The 23,666-nt window shown below is 38.8% G+C and overlaps 1 protein-coding gene across 2 annotated transcripts in view; it reads left to right on the top strand.

Moving 5' to 3' along the window:
- The first annotated feature begins 679 nt into the window (after window positions 1–679).
- ahr1b (aryl hydrocarbon receptor 1b) overlaps window positions 680–23,666 on the top strand; it is a 41,051-nt gene continuing 18,064 nt past the window's right edge. For both annotated transcript variants that reach the window (XM_084713339.1, XM_084713338.1), the window contains exons 1-6: window positions 680–966; window positions 2,394–2,581; window positions 11,435–11,550; window positions 15,821–15,910; window positions 18,774–18,900; window positions 20,664–20,800. In XM_084713339.1, coding sequence (XP_084569465.1) covers window positions 926–966; window positions 2,394–2,581; window positions 11,435–11,550; window positions 15,821–15,910; window positions 18,774–18,900; window positions 20,664–20,800 — 699 coding nt within the window. In that variant the 5' untranslated portion in view covers window positions 680–925. The remainder of the gene's footprint in view (window positions 967–2,393; window positions 2,582–11,434; window positions 11,551–15,820; window positions 15,911–18,773; window positions 18,901–20,663; window positions 20,801–23,666) is intronic.

Genomic DNA, 23,666 nt, shown 5'->3' with positions numbered 1-23,666 from the left:
TACTTATTTATGTTTTATTATTATTTTATATTTTAATTTTACTTTATTTTCTATTCATTTAATATTTTATACTATATTATACATGTATTGTACATTTGTGTATGGGATTTCCGGTTTTCTACCAGAGGCCCGACAGTATGGTGAAGTACCCGTATGTACCGGTGACATCAAATGTAGATATTATTAAACGTATTAAAACAGCCGTTCTGATATATTGAAAGTCCCTTATACTAGTTTTGTGTTAATTATCAATGGAGACAACATTTGAAAATGTCTACCGTCATTTTTTTTTCCTTACGTCACCTTTGACCTGCTGCGCGCTCCCGACGTCAAATCAGTGCCCTGGAAGCGCGCGCTGGTCAGAGAAGTAGGGACGGAGGAGAGAGAGCAGCAGCAGGGAGGACCGGACCATCCGGGAGGAGGAGAGGACGGGAGGACGGATAATTAAACTTTATAACGGTTTAATTTGAACGTTTTTGGTGTGAACTTGTTCCCCAGGATGTGAAGCCTAAACGGAGTGTTTTTTTTAATATTTGACGGAACAGCGGAGCGGAGCGTCATGGACGAAATAAACTGACACAGTCCTCCTGTGATATTCCGGTAATACTTCATCAGACAGGGAGCTAATAGTGAGTTTAAACTGACATTATCTATCTTTAGCAATGGCGTCTACTTTTATCTAATTTAATATCCACACAGCTTTGAATTATTGTTGGAACAACCAGCAGACGTTACTTAACGGCAGAGTAACGTCTGGTAACGTTGCTGTCTGTGTGTCAGTTAATGAGAGCAGATGAGTCACGTGCCTCTGATTACTGCTGGGAGAGCTGCTGGTTTCTATTGGACAGATTCTACTGGATTCTACTGTGTGGAGTTAATGGATGTCCTCCAGCTTCACTGTGAATAAATCAATAAAAACAACAACATGTATGCTGGACGAAAGAGAAGAAAACCGGCACAGAAGGGGTAAGTTATGTCATGGAAGACTGAGGTTTATTATTTAAAGAGCAATAAAGTGTTTTTTATCAAACACTGACACTGATTCAAACATATTTTACTGTGTGTATCACTTCATACAGAGTTATTAAAAAAAAAAAAAAATCAGTTAGTAATCATCCCAACATTCATATGTAAGTCTATATTTTTAGATTTTGGACCCCAAACCTGCATTTAAAAAGAAAATGGTTCATGGATTCTTGAGAATAATAATATAAATTGATAGTAGATGGTCACGGCACATTTTAAAAAAAAAGCAAACATACAGGCACACTGTATATGTATAGGGTGCCTGTATGTTTGCTATATTATGAAATAAACCCCAACAGGGTGTTGCAGGACCCCAATGCAAAGAGGAGGGGTCTTGAATCATCTTGAAAGGATTTATTGCACAATAATGACCTGCTCACTGTACACTATCCCGCTTATTACATGGTTACTTACCAAAAAAACATATGGCACACATTTATGTGCCGAAAAATATTCATTTAAAAATTATTTTCTGTCTTTATTTCACAAACGTGACCTGGCCACTGTACATTATCCTGCTTGTCATATTGTTATGTAAAATATCAATAATTTGACATACAATATGAATTTATAAATGATTTTAGTGATTTAACAATGATTTCAGAGTCTATGATCAGAACTGTGTCCATGGGAATGGTCTGTTCTTAATAACAATAGTTTGTTATACAGAAATAACAGACCTTAAAACGCTGTACAAAGCCATGTAAAAACGTCCATAATCACATGTTTATATTACATGATGCTGATGCTCTTTTTTTAATCAACCTGATCACAGTGCTGGCAGAGAAACTGAACACTAAATAAAGACTAAACTGAGGTCTAAAATGATCACTTAGATCTCTCTAATAGTTAAATGATAATGTGCTGCTTTTCTCTGCTTCATATCATTGTAAACAGCATATTTTTGGGTTTGGTTGCTGCTGGTCAGACAAAACAAACAATTTTAAACACCAATTGTCACCTTGAACTCCAGGCAAGTTTTATGTTCATTTTTGTTCATTTTTACAATTTCATAAACAAATTGTTTATCATTTATTTGAAAAAATATTAACCTGAATGGTTAAATTGGCTTGGCTGATATATTGACTAATAACAATGTATCAAAGATCTGTTGATATTGATATATATGCCAGCTGATATAATAGTTAATATCTCAGTTTTTATTGTGTAAAATTCCTGTTTCAGTACATGTTTTGATCACAATTCTTTAATAATCAAATTTAAGGGAACTTCAATAAAAAATGTTTTTGTGTGTTTGTTTATCAGCGTCAAAGATCCAGTACTGGTCAGGTTATACGCAGAGAAAATAAAATTTGGTCAGTCTAACCCAAGAGTCTTATATATCACAATACTTCCTTATCATCCAGAGTCAAACCGACCCCAGTTGAAGGTGCCAAGTCCAACCCATCCAAACGCCATCGTGACCGTCTGAACTCAGAGCTGGACCGGCTTGCCAGCCTGCTGCCCTTCCCTGAGGATGTCATCTCCAGCCTGGACAAACTGTCCATCCTGAGACTCAGCGTCAGCTTCCTCCGAACCAAGAGCTTCTTCTCTGGTAAGAAAACACATGATCACAGTGAAACATCCCACTGTGCACAGCTTGAAGCAGTAGGTAGAAATACTCTGATTGGTTAAACTGTCTTTGGCAGCATCAGCAGTGATTTAAAAGAGTTGATAATGATGAATCTTGAAATTGAGACAGATAGAGACTGAATGTGAATCTGGTAAATGTCAGTCTGCAGCCTGGAAACAGCTGCTCGCCCTTTTCCTTGCCTGCCTCCCGAAATACTGAAATAGCTTTTCACACCTCACACAGGACCTGCGGACACAGAGGCAGAAACACACAGACCGACAGAAACAGACAGGGGAAAGAAAGGTTTCAGCTAAAAAGACAGAAGGTCAGAAAGAGTTTCTGGAGCACTAATAGTTGTGTCAGTGTCTCCCTTCCAGAAACATGTACATCTTTGTTTGTGTCTCTAAACACAACCTTTCTCACCACTGAAGCAAAACAACTGAAGCACTCAGTGATATATGTTTCCTTATTGTTGTAAACCTGGTGCCAAAATGGTACTGGTTCTTATAGACCCATCTTGACTGATGTGATTACATCACAATCTTAGCTGGAGGCGAAACGAAGGAAAAACTGTGGGCAAACACAGAGTAGTTGGCTATACAATCAAACTTACCTTGCTGTGTTACTGGTGCCAGAATTGAATTAATAATGGCTCAAAATTTTATCTCGAAAGCTTGGAGATGTGTGGAGCCATGACAAAATAAACAAAATGAACTCATAAAATTTCAAGAAAATTAAAATTTCAAATGTGAATATTTTCTGTTTTATTTGGTCTCTATGACAGTAAACTGAATATCTTTGCAGTGTAGACAAAACAAGACATTTGAGGACGTTATCTTGGGCTTTGGAAAACAATGATCACCGTTTTTCTGACATTTTATTGACCAAACAACTAATCGATTCTGAAATGATTGATAATGAAAATAATTGTTAGTTGCAGCCTTACTCACACGTTTTCTTATTAAACTGAACTAGAACTATGGTCCGTCCATTGATTGGGCATGTACTAGTCGACTGTTCTGCTCCCATTGGTTAATATGAACTTTTTCAAGTAATGCTGGTGGTCATAGAGAATTACTGACCATACATAGTCAGAAGAGGTTGTATTTTCTTCAGCTATTGTTAAGAATCAAGTACTGGTGACAACAATTAATCGATGATCGAATAACCAGTCATTAAGAATTTGATCTATCAAGTAATCAGTCTACTATCAGTTATTACTATCAAATAAAGATCTGACATATAACAGATTTTTTTTTATTAGCACACTCTATATGTTATCTGATATATCTAGCTTTAATATGTAGGCCATCACATCTTTATGTTTCATTCATAGACTATGGAATACTGTCAGAGAATATACAATATGTTAAAGCTTTCATATAGGGAAAAAAATAATAAGTATACACAATATTTTGGCATCATCTGGCAACACACAGGGATACATGTACAAAAAACCCTCAAATATGAACTGTTTGGGTAAAGGTACCATTTTAAAAGAATCATTTTAGTACCAGTATCAGACGAAACCCAAATGACACCCAACCTTACATGTTGATCTTGTACATGGACATGCTGTGAAGTTCAGTTTGTGCTGCTCTGAATAATTCAGCCAACAGGAGCCTGAAGGATTTATACAATGTAGGGAAGCCAGATATGTGTTTTTGGATGGATGAGAATTTTTAGTAATGGGTGCAACATGATGGTGGTGGGTGGTGGTTTTGGGTGAGGTGTGGGCGGTTTTGAGGTCACGACCTTTTGCGTCTGGGCTTTCTGTGATTCAGGCTCTGAGGCTCTGTTAAGAAGCAGTAAAGTGCAGAGGATTGGCTTTGTCGAGGAGTTAGCAGGCTTACAGGCATAGCAGATGGATTTTGGGATGTAGGGGTGTGTGTGTGTGTGTCTGTGTCTGTGTGTGTGTGTTTGGCAGACTTGAACGTGTTCACAGATTTGCTGTTTAAGGGCAGATTGGAAATCTGTCCAAAAACAACAACCAGCCTTCAGAAATCTTCTCAGCCTGAAAAGTCCTTAAAGCTCACAGAAAGACATGTTGAATATCTGAATCCAGTGTTTCACGGTTTGATCTGTTGCAGGAGGTTCGAGTCAGCTTTTTAAAGCATCGACTAACACTACAAACTGCTTCTTCGACACAATTCAGCTCCAGTTGTAGTTTAACTCAGATTTGACTTGATGTTTGAGTAGTTTTCTTGAACCAGACTCACAGTGCTCACAATTGGGATTGTTATAAAATATTGTGCTGTAGTATTTAGCAATACAAAAATATGCCTCAAGTTACAAACTGAAATAGAAAAGAGGACACTGCAGCTGTAACATTGCTGTCAGAGAAGAGAGAATTTCAGCTTCCTTAATCTCTGATGGCATATGGTCATTTTATGATTTATTACAGTAAATATATTACAGATGTCTTCTTTAAACACCATGACAGTATGGAAGTGCGCATGTGACATATTGTAATGCATGTGTCAGTGCCAATTTAATGACAATGTAATGATATTCCATGATGCATAAACATAATAATTTGATTTGTAATCACAAGTTTCTGTCTTAGAATTGTCCCAGTCATCATATTTTTGTGTCCCAGGTGCGATTTTTTTGTCCCTGGGACAACAGGATATTCTCAATTTTGAGTGCTGGCTGCAGCACAATAAACATCCTCTAAACGTCTCTGCAAATGTCACTTGGGTCCAGTCACATTCAGGCTACAGCACAAGTTTGTTTACTTTGTCTCTCATTCTGGCAGCAGTTTTTTGCTTTTAGTAATAATAAAAAGATATTAACAATACAATTAAAAACTGATTTTTTTGTGATTACAAAAATGTGTGATTTGATGTGATTTCGAATTTAAAACATTTTTGTAAATTCTTCTGAAGATGTTAAAATTTGGTTTTGTTGCCAACTTAGGTGTTTAGAGGATGTCTGTCCAACCCAGGTCAGACGTTTCTCTTTCAGTTAATGAAAAGTGTTAGGATTTTTATTCTTTGTTTTATATTTTAATAGGATCTGCTGGTCCTCTGATATCCTTCTCTGTAGAATTTTCCACAGTGTTTGTGATGTTTTGTATTCACAAAGCTGTCTTGATGTATTCAGCCCCTGGTAACTACAAGTGCTGACTGCATTTCCCATGTGTGCTTGCATGAAAAAGCATGTGTGGTCTGTTATATTAAGCTGTGAGATTCCCCTTTGAATGTATAGTGAGAGAAACATTGGCTTTATTATTAAATACTATAAGCTTTGGCTGAATTCACATTTTTGAAACACTTAAGCTTTAGCTCAGCTTGATCTCAATGTTATTTTTTTTTAAAAACAAATATCTTGGCATGCAACTGTTCAATAGATGTCAAACCTCTGTCCTCCTTCAAACAGATGAACAGACATCTATCAGACACTAAAACTGTCCATCACAGGCTTGAACCTCTGATAAAAACACACCAGACCTCTGAGTGACCCTGCAAAAACAGGTCAGCAGACCCCCTCCTCTATCAAACTGCTTGAACCGTGGACGACCCCCTCTCACCGTAATGTCTTAATACAACCTCGATGTATTGTAGGTCAGCTCCTTTTGCCCGTGGCCATGAGACGACCCTTGTCCCAAAGTCTCAGCCACGCTGTAATGTAGGTCTGAAGAGACTGCTGCTGCTTCACAGCGAGCACAGAGGAGGTGGGAGGAGGAGATGAAAGCCTTGAAGAATAAAAACACGGCAGGATAATCCACTCACGGCCGCTTTACAGACCTTTTGAAGAAGGAAGGGGGGAGATGGGCGCCCACTGTTCAACTTTTGACTCCGGCAACCTCTGAGAAACCCTGTTTTTATGTGTATTTAACCTGGGTCTGGTCTTTTCAGGCAGCCCAGTTTGACATAATTTCAGTCACATGTTGATCTCACTCTCTGTAAACATATAGAAGAATTAGGTTAGGTTTAGGTGAGATTACACACCTAAAGAGACCTCTGCTGATACTCAGTCTGATATATTCAGACTACTAGCTAACAAGCATTAGCTACCCAGCTACATGGCAAAGAAAAAACACTGTCTTTATGTCAGATAACCAGAGGTGATACCTTAACATAAGCAGAGATACAAATTGGATATATCGGCCAGCCCTGGGATTTGTGTAGGATTATGTTGTGATAACCGGTTCCATTTTGGATTTAGTTCCAAGTTGGTAAAATACCTTGTTAAGAACTTCTTAAGCTTCTAAATAGCTGCTAGCTAACTAGAAGGTAACTATAGATCTCCCTTATTATCTCAAAAACATTTTCAAGGTTGTATTTTATGTATTCAGAGCAAATTGCAGCTAGAAAACAAGGAAGTGGTGGCAAGTTTTACATTTAAATCTCAAATTTGTTATCATTTATATACAGCCAGGGTTTCCACAAACCTGGAAAATAGCTGACTAATTTTTCAGTCATAGACAACACATGGAAAATGAGCGAAAATATCCTGGAAAATTAGTGTTTTTGGGGAAAATTATTTCAAAAGTAGTTTTTTTTACTTTGCTGGTATTTTCGCTTTAAACATTGTAAAAGTAAGATGATTAGACAGAGACTGAGCCAGCAAACAAAAAATCCTGAAAATAGTTTAGCTAAAACTAGCTATCGACTGAGCTCTCAGGACTGATCTGGATTCCACAAAAATCCCTCCAGTGTTATTCAGTCTAGACACATCAGTTATAATCCATTATCTCTGAAAAAATGTCAAATTCTGCCAAATACTACAGTCTGGTATTGATTATACATAAAAACCATCACATGAATCATTAAAAAAGAAGCTTTTAGTCAGTGGTGTTTTTAACAAATCCTTGCTCCATATGTTTTCTTATCTTTACATGTAGTCAAGTCAGAATGTTGTTATGTATCAGTTTGTTTGTTTATTTCTGTATCAGACTTTTTCTACCTCATCAAGTATCAAATGCAGGAGAAGAAAATGCCAAACTTATTTTTGGTCAAAACTGATGAACTCTATGGTTCAACTCTTATCACATTTACTCAGAGGAAACAACAATCAGTTCTCCTCTGCTGCACCACACAAACTTCCTTTTGTTTTAAGCAGTATTTTGCCTTTTAAAGTGATCTCTGAGGATCCAGTTAGTGGTCAAGCTGGTGTCATTCCTGTGTGTGTGTGTGTGTGTGTGTGTGTGTGTGTGTGTGTGTGTGTGTGTGTGTGTGTGTGTGTGTGTGTGTGTGTGTGTGTGTGTGTGCGTGTGTCTGTGTGTGTTAGTCCACATCTGTCTCCATGTGAAGCCATCTGCGAAGTGCTCAGAGCAGATTAGTGGTTACTTATGTAATACAGTAGCATTGTGTTTCTATTATTCTCTACCTCTGTCTTCCTCGCTGTTTATATCCATGCAGACAATCAGTGTGTGTCTTTGTGTGTATATGATGATTGTAATTGACTGCAATCTAAAGCTGTAAAGGAGACATTTGATCAGTCTGTTTCTTTACCTCAAAATAGTCAGAAATTCAGGTATTAAAAGGACAGTTCACCCCAAAATCAAAAACACATATTTTCATAGTACTTACCGGTAGTAAACTGCATAGTATATCAATATTTTGGCATTTTTTCAATTCTGTTTAATTAAAGTTCACCCCAAAATCAAAAATGCATATTTTTCCTCTGTCTTGTAGCACTATTTATCCATCTATACTGTTTTGATGTGAGTTGCCTAATTTTGGAGATATCGGCCATAGAGATGTCTGTCTTCTCTCAAATATAATGGAACTAAATGGAACAGCTCTAATGTGGTTCAGCTCTGTTCTGATAGAAAGAAAGTAGTTCCTACATGAAACTGCTCACAACAAGGTCTGGGGTTTATTTTCAATAACTGGGTCATAATTTCTGGAAAGAGACGTTACTGTTGAGTTTTTCAGATGTATTTTCTTTTTGTGCTATGAAAAATATTTTTTATTAATATTTTTGACTTTGCGTTGAAATTCCCCATGTAAAGAATATGTTAGACTTCCTAGACAGAGAGATATTTTGTCTGAGCATAATTGAAACAGTCAAAGAAAGTGTTCCAGGTTCTTCATGAATATTTAATTCAGACCTCTTTAAGTCCAACACCCACAAACACATTGTAGTTTGCAGATCGTCCTCTCTCTTGTTGATGTTGTCATTTGGGAGATACTCTTCCCTCGTCGACCTGCTGCTGCACTCGGCTGAAGCTCTATTTATAATTTATTTCGGTCATGGGGATGAGATGCCGGATTAGCCGGGTCATTGTTTATGTCATCGTCCTTCCAGACCGACTACGTGGTGCAGAGGAGACTTTAATCTGTGGCTGCAGTGAGGTGGCTTGCTGGTTTTTGTGTTTGGTTGATAAGTGTTTTGCTTCTGCTTCCAAACCCATTCCAATGAAGCGTTACTATGAACACATTTATGGTGCGTGACAATTTAAGGCTTGGTCCTGAATGTTCATCACTTTTATCTGCAGCATATTTTGTCCTAAAGCAATTTGTTGATTGACGGTAAATTAATCTTCATCTATCAAATAAACATTTGCTGTTTTGAGCATCTTAAAGAGAATATTTCTCAGTGGTGATACCCTCCAAATACTTGTCTTGCAGTTGTTTTTTTCATTCATCACTCCCCCCACTGCCTATGGACTCATCAGGATGTATAGAGCTTCCTTTATGTTTTCTATCCGAGTCAGAGGACTGAAGAGCATCTGTTGTGATGTTTTTATTGTCTGTTGGTGTCCTCGTCGCCCTCAGTTGTGCCAACAGATGTCTCCTCCCCTCCTCCTCTTCCTCCTCCTGGACGCCTCAGGGTGTTTTTTCTTGCCGCTGGCTTCCGTTCATGACGTCAGGGCACAAAACACCCTGTCCACCACCATCACCACCCCTTCTAGCTCTTAATTATTGATAGTCAACATGCTTTCTCTGCTCTCTCCCTTGGTCTTGGGAGCTTCCACTACACTGAGCTGTGTCACCAACAGACTCAGACAAAGGTTTGGGTGCAGCTTAGTGACGATTCATTTATATATGAGGAGTCTTTTTTAGTTTTTTTTTTAGTTAAAGTCACAAACTACAACACATTTATATTACAGGCCTTAAACAGAAAGAACTGTGAAGAACCATACTGGTGATTTTGTTTCTCTCAGGCAGCCATGAGTTGCCAAACTTCCCAATCATCAGTGAAAAAGTCAGCAGTCTGTTTCCAAACCACAAATGTATTTAATGTATTTAAATGTCTATCCTAATGTGCCTGTCAAGTCAAAATATTTTAAAAATGAACTTCAATCCCCAGGTTTGTTTGTGGCCAAATGGCTAGTTCAAATTTACCAGCCACTCATTTTTTTTGGTTGGTGACTGATGCAAATCTTCCAGCCACTTTCATATTTTACTACCATTTTGGCAGGTGACTGCTGTAAATTTTGAACCCTGACTGTACCCATATTTATTGACAGGCTGTAAGGTAGCATGTGGACATGTGGTACCAGTAATGGTTAAAGCTCAGTGGTAAGTTCAGAGGTGTGGACTCAAGTCACATGACTCATGACTACCAAAAACTACAGAATTGTTCTGTGCAAAACGTGCAGGTCAAAAATTACAGAGACACAACTTCCAACTTGGTTCGAAATTTAAAGTTGCACAAAGAAGAGTAAGTCAAAGCTCTGTTGTTAAAATGGAGTTATATTTGGTGAAAAGTGCATTAACACTTATTTATGACTCATAACTCAAAATGAAGGACTTGGAACTTTACTCAGGACTCGCCTGTCTTGACTTGGAACTTGAGTACAAAGACTTGATACTTAATGCATGAAGTATACAGTTGCATGTAACATATATGCTACAAAATAGCCAAAAGTTTTAAGGTTTTGGCTGTTTGTCAGGATTTTGTGTTTGGTTTCTGTCCCATCTAATTACCTCTGAGGCTGATGGACGCAAAGACTCCATCAGTGATGATAAAGAGACACGATGGACCTTTATTGATCGCTGTGGGAGATTTGGGTCACAATCAGCAGAAGCAGTTTAAGTGGTCGAACCTTCGGCCTCTGTATTGTCTGCGGCGCTTAGAGACTTCTTCTTACATTAACATCTCCACTGCTGCCTTTGCTCTTTGTTTTCTTCAGATTCGACCCACTCAAGCAGACTCTATCCTCAGGGGTCAACTGGCCTCCATGTTTTTGTCATAGGGGTCAGAGGTCACACAGAAATGTCACAATAACTGTTAATACACTTTGAACACATTGTAACGTCAGTGTTTTATCTTTGTATTTGCAAGTGAAACATCTTTCTCTTTCCTTCTCTGTACCATTGTTGCGTCAGTTGTCCTGATTTGATCTTTTGTTTTTCTACCCATCTTTGCCTTTCCTACAGGCATTACTCTCTCTCTCTCTTCTCTTGCCTTCTTTTTAGGTGTTACTCCCTCCATCTTGTTGCCTGAATTCCCCTCTCTGTCTCTTTCTCTGAAGGTGTTACTCCCTCAGGTTTTCTTCTTGTAATTCTGTGAATCACCCCTCTTCACATCAGCTTCTTTAGCTGCCAAAGGATACAACTGCAAAGGATAAAGTAAAATAGTATTATAAATTACTTCCAAATCCAAGTGATATCTAATGAACAGTTTCATTGCATTTTGTTACCGGGATATTAGGGTCATCATATCACAAAAAAATCTTGATCATTCAGACTTCAATCAGAAATATGCCTCCTCCTCCAGAACCTAAGCACAGATACAGCCCAACAAATCCCCTGATGTTCAGGAGCAGTAAGATCTCTAATTGTTTGGTATTGGAAGACAGCTGCTGATCTTTGGAAACAGAGGTATTTCTAATTCACAGATGATTCACAGGACTTTCTGTTTCCTCTTTTTCTGCAGTGGCTTTGAAGAAGCAGCTGTCCAATGGCGTGAACAAGAGCAGCGACCACATTGATGAGAGCAAAACATCAAGATCTGTAGATGGATGCATACCTGAGGGGGAACTGCTGCTGCAGGTGGGTTAGCAACAGGCTGCTGTGATGCTGTTTAAGTCTGTTTAGTTCTTTTGTATGTGTGTTTTAATCATGACTGGTGCTGTCAAAATATATTTTTATTTTCTTTTTGCAAACATGTGACGGATGTAGGAAGAGTTTAGAGTTAATTAATTTGGCTGAGCTAAACAGATCTATCTACACCATAAACATAAACATCTGGATACAGTTTATTCTGAGTAGTTTGAGGTCTGTCCTTGGACGTGTTTGCATCTGCATTTATATGTGATGAAGGCACAGTCCAGTAGCTATCATCTAACCACTGACAACCCCCCGCAGCTCTGAAGCTCTGAGTTAGTTTGTGTCTTTTTTCCATGGATCACGCAGAGAGTCTGCACACAACAACAACAACAGCTGGCTGTTTTAGGTCAGTTGAAACCCTATGATGGAGGAGAGGCCGCTCTGCACAGCAGGACAGGAGGACAAATGGCTTGTTTTCTTGGACTTACAGCAGAGACATTTCTGCTTTTAAGAAAGAGAGCAACGAGTTTGAGTTGAACACAGTGGTCAGTTGTTTTTCACTGGAACTCAAGTTCCATCTCACATCATTATTATTTTCAGAGGTCAAAATAATGACAAGGATTGAATATATGTGTGTTTATTCTCTTCAAGAGCTTCCTTGAAGAGCTGAGCCTTTTCCTCCAAATAAAAGCAAAGAACCAATCACTACAGAACTGGAGAAGAATGGGGTGGAGGAGGGTTGTTATGATTTCGGTGGTGAACTGACAGCTGAAAAAGTCAGAGAGGAGAACAGATTTATAGTTTTTACACAATGACATGATTGGCTGATGGAGATTGTGGCTAAATATGGTGGTTAACCTAAAGCATGAATAAAGTGTAAAGTGTGATAGCTGATTGAGAATAGGTGGGTAAAGAGAGAGGGGGAGAGAGAGACAGTTGTGGATGATTGAGACATAAAGATCATCTTCCTGATTGAATTTGAATGCCGCGGGTGGAGACCATCAGTTCTTAACCACAGAGACACAGACAGAAGTAAACACTGGTTTCTCTGCCCTGAATCAACGTATTGATGAATGTATTGATCCCAGAGGAATAAGTGGGTCACTGCAGCGGTGAAGAATCAAGGATGTGTCTGTGTGGAGGGCAGCAGCTTCCTGCCTTCAGCTGCTCTGTTCCATTACAGACAGTGGCCCATGAATTATACAGAGCCGGTGAACACATCTATTATTGAAGGGAGGGGGGTTTGGATGAAGGGTGTGTGTATGTGTGTGTCTTGGAAATCAACTAAAAGTATATCACCAAATCATACACACAATGACCTTCATATCATCCACTTACAGAATAAAACGGTGGATTTTTTTCTTTGTCTGTGAGTGTAGGAGCTCAGAAAAAGGGAAGAGTCAAAATAAATTTATTTTTAAGCCTTTGATTACCACATCTGCTGCGTCAAACTGTGACAAAATGACCTTTGCTGCTCTAAAAAAGGAAACAAGAGCAGCTGATTTGAGTCAAAATATTTTGAGGAAATGTTTCTTCTGTGGTAAATACTGAGACGGAAACAGAGAGAGTTTTCCTGTGTTTCCTGTGTGTGTTTGCTGTCATTGTGTTGTCATTTGACAGAGACAACAAACATACTGCTCTCTCTCATGCATGCACACACACACACTCCCTGTGTGTGTCTCTGGAGAGTGAGAGGTTGAACAAACATGAGAGCGAGAGAGGGAGATGTGTTTTCTGCAGACAGATGAAGCTACAGTAAATATTTATACACAGTGCATGTATGCCACTCTGCGTACTGTATGTATGTTCATGTGTGTGCAGAGTGCCATTGTGTGTGTTGCAAAGTGCTGGGTGTGGTCACACACTGTAAGCTGCAGCTTTTTGTCAGTGTTTAAAGGTTCAAAGTCCAAGATTTATTGAGGTTTATGGTCAGAATATGACAGAAATAGAATATAATATTCATGAGTATGATTTCATTAATCTATATAACTGCCTGAAAATATGAATTATTGTGTTTCATAACCATAGCATAAGAATATTACATCTACAGACAGAGCAGGTGCTCTTCAGTGCTAACCAGCTGTTTCAGGCCTGTTAAGGTAATTTGGGATTTACGGAGAGTTACTGCCATTTTCTTTTTGTAAATATACCCATAAATACATCAGATACTTAAAGAAAAATCCTTAAAATGAATTCTGCTATTGACAAGTAATTGCTAACATGGAAGGTGATATCCTGTTGTATTATTACCAGTTGATGATTAAGGTGTTTTTCATTCATATTTTTGGACAGCACATCCTTTAAATACAAATAGAAACTTTGTGTTGGCTGAATCTCAACTAAACAAACAGGAGAAATCACATCTTAGTGCAGCATAAGCCAAGATGTGTATGTTTATTTAGCACACTGTACTGTACGTCAGAGTCATGCAGTGTGGCATCAATCAGTCATAGTAAAAGTGTTAATTGCACACCAGAGAACACCAGAGAAATTAAGATTTTATTAAAAGAAATTAGTGTTTTGCCTCTTTCTAATCCCTCGTTGCTGCTATCAGGAAAGACCTTCCTACCTCCAAGAGCTCAATTATTCAGCAGCAAAGAGAAGCTGTCTTGTTTTAAGCCTGATGATGATGAATTTTGACATCATGTAATGGATTTTGAAGGAGGTTTCAAAAAGAAAATGTTAAGTTTTGACCAACAGCAGTGATATGAATCTCAGTAAAAACCACCCAAATGTGAAAATGAGGAGTGCATTAGCACACGTGTCTGTTCAGATAAAGACTGCGTTCCTACGGAGGTCATCATCATCATCATCCTGATCAGTGAGGTGTAGGCGGATGCTGGCAGGATGCCGTTGTGACTCTTTGCAGTGTCGGGACACAGTGTCATCACCTCCTCACTGAGCCCCGAGGCTCGAGGAAGACGAGGAGGGAGAGGAGGAGCAATGATGGAGGTGTTAGTCATCCAGTAGTGACCTCCTTCTCCTCCACTCCATGACTTCACTTTGAGTCCACTCGGCTCTAGCCTTGCCTACTTGTCTTCCTCTCGTTCTGCCTGGGGGAGAAGTCTCATCCCTGTTTTTTAGTTTCTTTCTTTTATCCTCTCTCATCCTCCATATCTTAAGAAATTTTTTGCAAGCTGATTTCATGCTGAGATTATTAAATGTAATGATGTAACAGTGTGGTGTTTTCACATTACTCTGTGAAATGTATTGTTGTTTGCTGACGTTTGTGTTTTAACCTAAAAGTACCTTCAGTGCCTCTGTGGGGAAAAATGTTGATATCTTAATTTTGCTAACATGCTAACACTTTAGCATTGAGTATCCTCATCATCGGCCTGGTTGTTTGCTCTTTTTTGTTTTTAGCTCTGCCATCAGATTAAACCCCTCAATTATAGCAAATAGAAACTTAAAGAGTAACATTGCTATTTTTCAGCCTTGACTCTATTTTCTCATGTTTTTGTGTCTAAGTGACTAATAGGGGCAACAATTTCTGAAACCGGTTCAGTATCAAGCGAGACTGCTGCAGCTGTCAGCCACTAAACAGCGTCAATGTAATTCTTCAGTACAATTGTGCATCATCAAAATATGTCCACTACAAGTGCTATTTTGCCACTGACAGACTAAGATTGTTTCTTTACATGTCCAACAACATTATGGAAGGGTTCCCTACAAAGATAGAGCTTTTTATTAGAGTAAGATTCTTTTGTTTAACTAGAAAGACTTCATTCAGACTCAACAGAAACTCACCAAAACCATCTTGGTTCATCTTTCCACTAATCCAACCATCAAAAAATCTGGGTTGGTCAAAACAAACCCTTAATTTACCAGGTTAGATTTGAAAATATCAGGAGAGGAGTGTGAGAGAGGTCGGTCATGAGAGAGGCTTCAAGGTGAAACAGTGTGTGGAGTTGGAATATTCTCACATCTAAAGGGTTATTTAAACCAAACCAGAGTCGATGACACAAACACAAACACAAAAACATTGGAAAATAGAGTTGAGTAGCTTGAAAAATGTCAAAGTTACCCCTGACTGCTGTGAACTTTACTGGGCACTGAGGATGAACCACTTAAGACTCTCCATTAGCATTTTCCAAAAAGTTTCACCCTCTATTTCAGCTGTTACAGTCACTGGTTTGACTCAAAGAATATGAAAAACTTTTGTCAAAAATTGGTGCCATCTGGAGTATGAGGTTGTCTTTGACAAAAGTGTTAATTTAGTGACAGGATTATAATTATTATAAACATTAAATAAATGAACATTTTCTCTCTGCAGGCCCTCAATGGTTTCGTCCTGGTGGTGACAGCTGAGGGAATCATCTTCTTCTGCTCTCACACCATCCAGGATTACCTCGGCTTCCATCAGGTAAAACCTCCTGTAAATTTCAAGAACAGTTTTTAAATCAGTAACCTGTCATGTCAGCCCACAGGCCTGTTCTTATTCTTGTTGTTTCTCTAAATCATGCATTTAGTTTGGCTTGTTTCATCCAGTTGAGAATGATAACACTTACCCAAAATGGCACTGCAAATCTCAAAAAGGTTTCTGTTGGTCCAGCAGAGAACAAGTGTCCATATATGTTTGAACCACAGGATATTACTCCAAAACACAAGGAATTATGGGTAGAGGGAGATTAAAATAATTCCTACTCCTTGTTAAGATGAGCTAAACCATAAATAAAGTCTTGTATCATGCTCATATTCAGATATTTCTTCATGCATTTTCAATCAAAACACATCTGAAAATTCCAAAAATACTTCCCTATGAAATGGTAGCTTCTGGGTCACATCACTTTTATTTATGGTTCTTATTTATCCTATTTGTTAGTATTTGTATCTTTGTTTGCAATGATGATATCTATTATCAGCATTGCATTATAATGTGGTGTATACTATAATCTCATCACCAAATTAGTGAGGTTGAATAAGTTATAAATGCATAGAGGGGACTACTGAGAGATAGAGAGGCGGAGCAAATGAGCACAGTGAGGTTCATTGCAATCGGACCCAGAGAGCAGCAAGTGAACACATCATCCTGAGTGCCCTGGGGATTGAAACAAACGCACATATGGGGCGAGAGCTTTAATCCAATTGGTTTCACAACAAAGCGCCGCTGCCTCCAGTCTAATCTCATTCTGGAGAATGTGATTATCAAATTATCCAAGGTCTGTCTGTCTGTCTGTCTGACACACACTTACATACACACAGACACACTATAAACACACACACTTTAACACAAGTGCGCAAACACACACTTTCCTCGCCTGGTCAGGGTGTAAACACCACCTCTCACCCCTCATTTCCCCGTCCACCTGAGGCATGTCACCATTCATTTACCAAACAAACCCAAATCCGTGTTGAAGCGTCTGACTCTGCTCGCGTAGAGTGTTTGGAAACAATACCACGCAGAGTGACACCCAAACATAGGGTGTCAACAGCTGTCCCTAACACCCTCAAAATAAGACACAACTGTGGGACTAGTAGGGACAGAAAACCCAGCTAAACAGAGGAGTGAAAAAAGGAAAATTTGTGGAGACACAGATGATGTTTTTATAGTTTTTCTCCATCAATGAGAGTTAGAACTATTCATTGTCAGACAAAATCACAACCAGAATATAATATATAATATAGTAATTAATTTTTCCTACAGCAGCCATTTTGACATGAAATAGTAGAGTAAATACAGCTGTTACAAATGATACTAATTAAGGTCCCATTCCATTCCAGTCAAACAGTCAGGGAGATGCTATTGTGCATGTTGGCTCACTGAAAAGGCTCTGCTACACTAAATAGAGTGGGACCTTAATTTTCATTGTTAAAACCTGTGTTTACCAGTACTTCATGTCAATGTGGCTTCTGTAAAAACAGTCTATCAAGTAAAAAATTAATAAGAGTCTTTAAAAACATTAGATAGTAACGTTTTTAAAGGGTTAGATTGGATTATTCGAAAAGTGTGGTTGTATGTGGTATTCATTCAACAGTCAGTGTAACTACAGTAGATGAAGGTCAGTAGGGCAATATATTGATATTATATTGATAACGTTAGATGAGACTAGATTTCGTCCTAGATTTTGGATATGGTTATATTTTATATGGTAAATGTGTTTTCTCTTCTAGGTTTTAAAGGGAGCGTTACAGTGAGAACTGGAAGCAAACATCAGATTGTTTTAGTTTTTTATAATTAGGATGTCCTAACCTGCTCCTTTTACTCTAGTGAAGTTTCATGCCCTTGCTTCACCTCCAACCTGTTTTATCTGGTGAAAATCACAGTTGACATTCTTGGCATTTCGGTTTCCCCTCATCAAAGCAGTCAACAGGGACGAGCGATTAATTAAAGAGGTTGAGAAGTTGTGCATCCACAGCAGCCTTTTTGTTGAAATATTCTCAAGTTTTGCAAGGAAAATGGGGAGGTTTTGGGAGTTATAACTGAGTGAACTGTCCCCCAGTTATATAGAAACAAGGCTGACTTTAGGAAATTATGTTACTTTTGAATACATAGACACTTAATCATCTGCAGAGGGAGAAATCTACAAGGACCTTGTATCTGGCTTAATGATCCACTGTTAATTAAGACAGATATCCTTCTGTCTACACCAACCAGACTCCATTGGTGAAACAATATTTTTTTCAAGAATGGGAGAGTTATTAGTAATCAATCAATCAATAAGTCAGTGTGTTAAACAATAACTGAAATAATGTAATAATATAATTTGCTAAAGTAAAGTTAATTACACTGCTTTCTCTACTGAGGCACAAACATTACTTCAACAGTTAACAGCCGAGCTCATGTAGCTGTTTGAAAAGTATTTCACGAAACACTTCTGCTTGTCAGAATTCCTTGTTGGTGACCTGAGTTTGACCCCGCCCACACTGCAAGGATGGTTCCCCTCTGGTCCTCGGCCAGGTCCCGCTGGGTCTGGACAACAGATATTGGGGTCACAGCAGGTCTTTGGCTTCGTTTCAGCTATTTAAATTAAATGTTGAGCGACACTTGATTTCTTTTGGCCCGACTTCAAGGCAAACGGAATCAAACGCACCCTCTGAGGGTACCTGCTGACAGAAAGTATTTCAGTTTCAGTGCTTCATATGCAAGCTTAAATTAATTTATTGCATTTTTTCTAAAACCGATCCAATGATTGTTGTTCATTTTCTGTCTAACATCACTCAGAAATCTTGTTTCACCATACTGTAAATTCATGAAGACTGATTCAGACTGTGTGTTTTCCTGTCAGACTGATGTAATGCACCAGAGTGTGTTTGAGCTCATCCACACTGAAGACCAGCAGGAGTTCAAAAGAAACCTACACTGGGCCCTCAACCCCCCTGCTGGCCTCGGACCACCCACGGATCCCTCAACAGGTCTGTCAAATGAAGACACACCCAGTTCAGTTCAGCAGGACATCCACTCTGTGTGTGTGTGATGCTCTGCTGCAAGAGAAACAGGACTCTCATTAGATGCTAGACTAGGAGGCTCCTTTATTACCATGCTAAATTATAAGATAGTTTGCTAACTTGCTGGTACTCAACCACCTGTCCTTCTAAACGAAAACATCACCAGGGACCAGAAGATTGAGCAGAAGCAGCGGTAGACAGCCAATAGTAGACCTCTTTTGTCTTGAGTAACCAGGTCATGATTTTTGGGAAGAGACATTGCTGTTGAGTTTTTCAAATGTATTTTTGGTACTTTGTGCACCACAAGCCGAGTGTCATCTAGTCCATTATACTTGGGAAAAAGCCAGACATTTCAACGGCTTATATCTCCAAAACTCTGCAACTCACCCCAAAACTATCTAGATGGATAAACAGCACTAGAAATAGTAAACCACACCAAGGAGGACAGCTTAGAGTAACCTGTTTTTAGCCATTGATTTAATCCAAGAATGTTTCTCATCAGAGTTTAGCAGAACCTGTTTTAAAATGAGTAATTCCAGATTTTAAATTAAGCAGTGCTCTGTTGCACAATTAAAAAGTAAACTCAGTTTAGTAAAGCCAAGTTTACGAGAATAGAGGTTTTTTTAAATATGGAGTTGGTAGCTTACCCACCAAAAATATTAAGATAAATAAATAAATAAATAAATAAATAAAACAAAGTGAAGTTGAGTGCTGTCTGGAACCAGTAAATATAAAAGATGTTAACTTTCGGCTGCTCTGTATTGCTTAAACAAACATTACATTGTTTGCTAGCCAGGTAAAAACTAAATAGAGTTTTGCATTTTTTGCTAGCTACCTAAAAGGTTAACAAAATGTTATATTGTTTTCATAGCCGATATTTCCAAAACATGACAGCTCACATCAGAACAATCCAGATATATAAAGAGTAGTACAAAGAGCAGATCACACCAAAATTGGCACACAACCACGCAGCCTCAGGCTTCACTTTGCTGAACACAGTAACTTATAGGTGTAGGATTTAGTGGCATCTAGCGGTGAGCTTGTATATTGTAAAAACCTCAGGACAGTGTCCACCAAACTCATGTTTGGTTTGTCCTCTCTGGGTTACTGTTGAAACATGGCGGTGCAAATGGCGGAGGACCCGCCCCTCCTCCATATAAATTGCTCATTCTAAGATAACAAAAACACAATTAATGATAACAAGTGTACCAATTCAACAGATAGAAAGATACTGTACTGATAAATGTTTCAGATTAAAAGCCTTGTGCACAGTTTCTTTTTGCCCTTCTGAAGCTGAAGGTCAGACAAGAGGCGAGAAGAGGTGACCTTTAACTGAAGCCTCCTGAGAGGTGGTCTAAATGTTACAGCACACACACACACACACATGCACATGCACACACCAGCACAGTGTACACACATACACACAACACATCAGCAACTAAAACAAGCTCACACAGTTGCTTTCACCTTTGCGCGCGCACACACACACACACACACACACACACACACACACACACAAACACACACACTCCTACTGTACATACAAACACACTCTTGTCATTTTGCATTAGGTTAGGGTCATCAGTTAACAAGACACACTCAACCTGTACAAACACACACACAAACACATCAAGGTCAAGCTGTCATCTGATGTTTAATTTGCTTTATGCACACTTTGATCCCATCAATTTCATACCAACCATAATAATATATGAATTTAATTTCCTCAGATGGAGAGTTGGTGTCAACTTCGTCCTGCCCGGTGAGCTACAAACCTGACCAGCTCCCACCTGAAAACTCCTCCTTCCTAGAGAGAGGCTTTGTCTGCCGCTTCCGCTGTTTGTTGGACAACTCCTCCGGCTTCCTGGTAAGACAGACATTTCAGTTTTAAGCAGCGGCTTGCCACCTCAACCGGCAGATACACACACAATAGATAAGAAGAAAGAAAAATACTGATAAAATTTGCTCCGTAAATAATGTTTGTTTGTTTGCTGGCTAAAAAGCTTATGCAATGTTGCTTTGTTTGCTAGCTAGCCAAAAAGCTAACAAAATATTATGTAAGTTGCTACCTGGCTAAAAAGTAAGCAGATTGTTTCCGAGTTAAGTCTGTTTTCTCCCTTTTTCTCCTTCTACAAACACTTTTTGGCTGAATTGTCAACTGGAGTGAAATAAAGGAATGATGCATCATAAAACTGCAGCAGCAGCAGGGTGCAGTTTGTCCTTTCTTGTCCTAACTTTCTTCAAGGACCTTGATTGTTTTGCTCAATCCATCTCAACAAGGCAGCCAGTTTAAAGTCAAACCTCCTCAAGTGTAAGTCTAAACTGACATTTAAAGACGTTTAATTTGACTCTTTCATAACTATTACCTAGTTTAAAAGTTTGGTGGAACGTAATTTAAAGTTAAAGCATGATTTACTCAGGTTTATAAAATAATGTTGGTGCTGCTGGCAGTATGGCGTGCCACCTCAGAGTCCCTCAGGGATCAGAAGCCACCATTTACTCCTGTAATCCGCCTTAAGAGCGCCTCAGGGTCGTGGGGAAAATGGCTTTAATCCTCCCACCACCCAGAGGAGAGACGAGAGCACAGGGGGAACTTGCTTAGTCAGGGTTGGTAGCTCCACACTAGCCACTACTGCTCCCACTAAGACAATTAGCTGCAGATGGAGAAAAACACGCTGCGGTTCAGTGGCGGTGCAAATTCCTCCAACTGGACAGGGTCCCCCATGAGCAAGGCACCTCAGGGGCCATTCCCACTGTAATGCAACTTTTTAATGCTGTAACAGTTAAATGATTGACAGAAAATTACCCAATTATGAGGTGAAAATGACATTTTGCTGGTTTTAGCTTCTCATTTATGAGGATTTATACTTAATCTCCTTGTTTTCCTGAGTGTTGATCAGACAAAACAAGACAATTGAAGATATTTTACTGGACGATGGAAAATGTTGCTATTTTTCAGTACTTTCTGACATTTTACAGACTAAACACTTAATCACAAAATTAATAGACAGACAAATTGATAGTAAACTAAGTTTTTAGATTGATTTCCTTACGTCCAGCAGCTATTGTGTTATCTGTTCATCCCAGTCTGATGTGAAAATCAACTAACAGATAACACTGTTGCTAAATGCTAATTGGTCCACAGCAGTTTGTGACATCATGTTTACATTTGGGCCCTGCCCACTTCAAAGAAGAACAACACAGAGAAAATATGAGAAATCTCTTAAAACCACTGGAAGCCCACACCCACAGCAACCTCCTAAATATGTAATTGAAATAGCAAACATCTAAAAAATATTTTTACCCTTATATCAGCTTTCCTGATATTTGGTTTTGAATTGGGCATGAATATGCTTTGACATGTATTTTAAAAATTACACAATAAACTCTGCTAACCAATCATTACAAAAATACACGTCAGTTGCCCCACCAAATAGTTGGAACAACTCCTGAAAGAGATGTCAATCAAATCATGATCTGCCATGCCTACACAATCTTAAGAAATTATCTAAACAGCAAAATGAGCTGATTTCTGAACTATTGTAGGTTTTTTAACAGTTAAAGATGTTTATTTTTACTCAGATTTCCATGGATAAACTAAAGTTTGATATCTTATATGCATTGTTCCTATTTCAAGCCAAATCTCAAGAGGATTTAAGAGAAAAGAAACAAAACTTTTCCAACTTTGGCAGGAAACAGAACATTCATTAAGGACACTGTTGCTCAGAGTATGAAGCTACATGAGTAAATAGGTTTTCAGAGCCTTAAGAGTTAAAAAATTAACTCACAGAAATCATTTTCTGGCTTTTATTCTTGTCAAACTTGTATTATAATTGTGTAATGATGTGGTTGAGGGCAGGGACTGACCACTTTGTCAATCAAAGAAGTTCAATTCAGCATCTTGCTCAAGGACACTACAGCTTGGCTCACGTAGGGCTTCGAACCCTGGTCTCTCTGTTCTCCCTCCCAGTGCGTTTGCGTGAGCAGTAAGCCAGGTCTCTGCTTCTGTCTACCACTTGCTATGGCTTTGTTTTATCGTAATCCCTCCTGCTATTCAGGGCTAGATTCCTGACATCACGGCTGCAGGCCCTTAAACCCACCAAGGTCAATTAACCAGAACTAACAGAGGAGGTTGGGGTCCTCACACGACATGCCACAGGGTGAGAGGAGGACAGCACACGGGAGAAAATGTTTTCAAATTGTGAAAACTCCCTGTTGGCTGCTGTTGGTTGTTGGTCCAAAAATGTAAGGAAACCTTTCCTGTTTAGGGTGTTTTCACTGTTGGACACATTTAGATGACAAGGATGACATCAAGTAAAAACAAAACAGCTAATTTTTGATGTGTAACTGGCTACTGAGTCCAAACAAAACCAGAAAACTTTTAGGTCCTCTCAATGCAGAGTCAGTATGATCTCCAGACGTTTGGTTCCAGCAGATAGTTTTGCCTCCTCCGAGGTCTACTTTAATGGTGAAAATGAATGTTTCACAGATGATATTACAGCTTAAAGCTGTAAAGTTTGTAAAAGCAAACAAACTGCCAACCAAAGATAATGAGCATGTACCAACTTACAGCCAATCAAACTGCTGCACTGCTTCCTGATTTCTAAGGTCTCACATTCTTTCAGAATCCACACAACAGTTACATGAAGTCACTTAAATACCATTTTTAACAGTTAACAGTGAGTCGTGTGACCTGAGGGAGCATAGCTGGAGGGTTTCTAGTAAGACACCAG

Source organism: Lutjanus erythropterus, chromosome 24 (assembly GCF_056507025.1).
Source record: "Lutjanus erythropterus isolate fLutEry1 chromosome 24, fLutEry1.hap2, whole genome shotgun sequence".
Taxonomy (NCBI): Eukaryota; Metazoa; Chordata; class Actinopteri; order Lutjaniformes; family Lutjanidae; genus Lutjanus; species Lutjanus erythropterus.
Note: the sequence above shows the minus strand (reverse complement) of the source record. Positions and strands in the feature narration are given on the sequence as shown.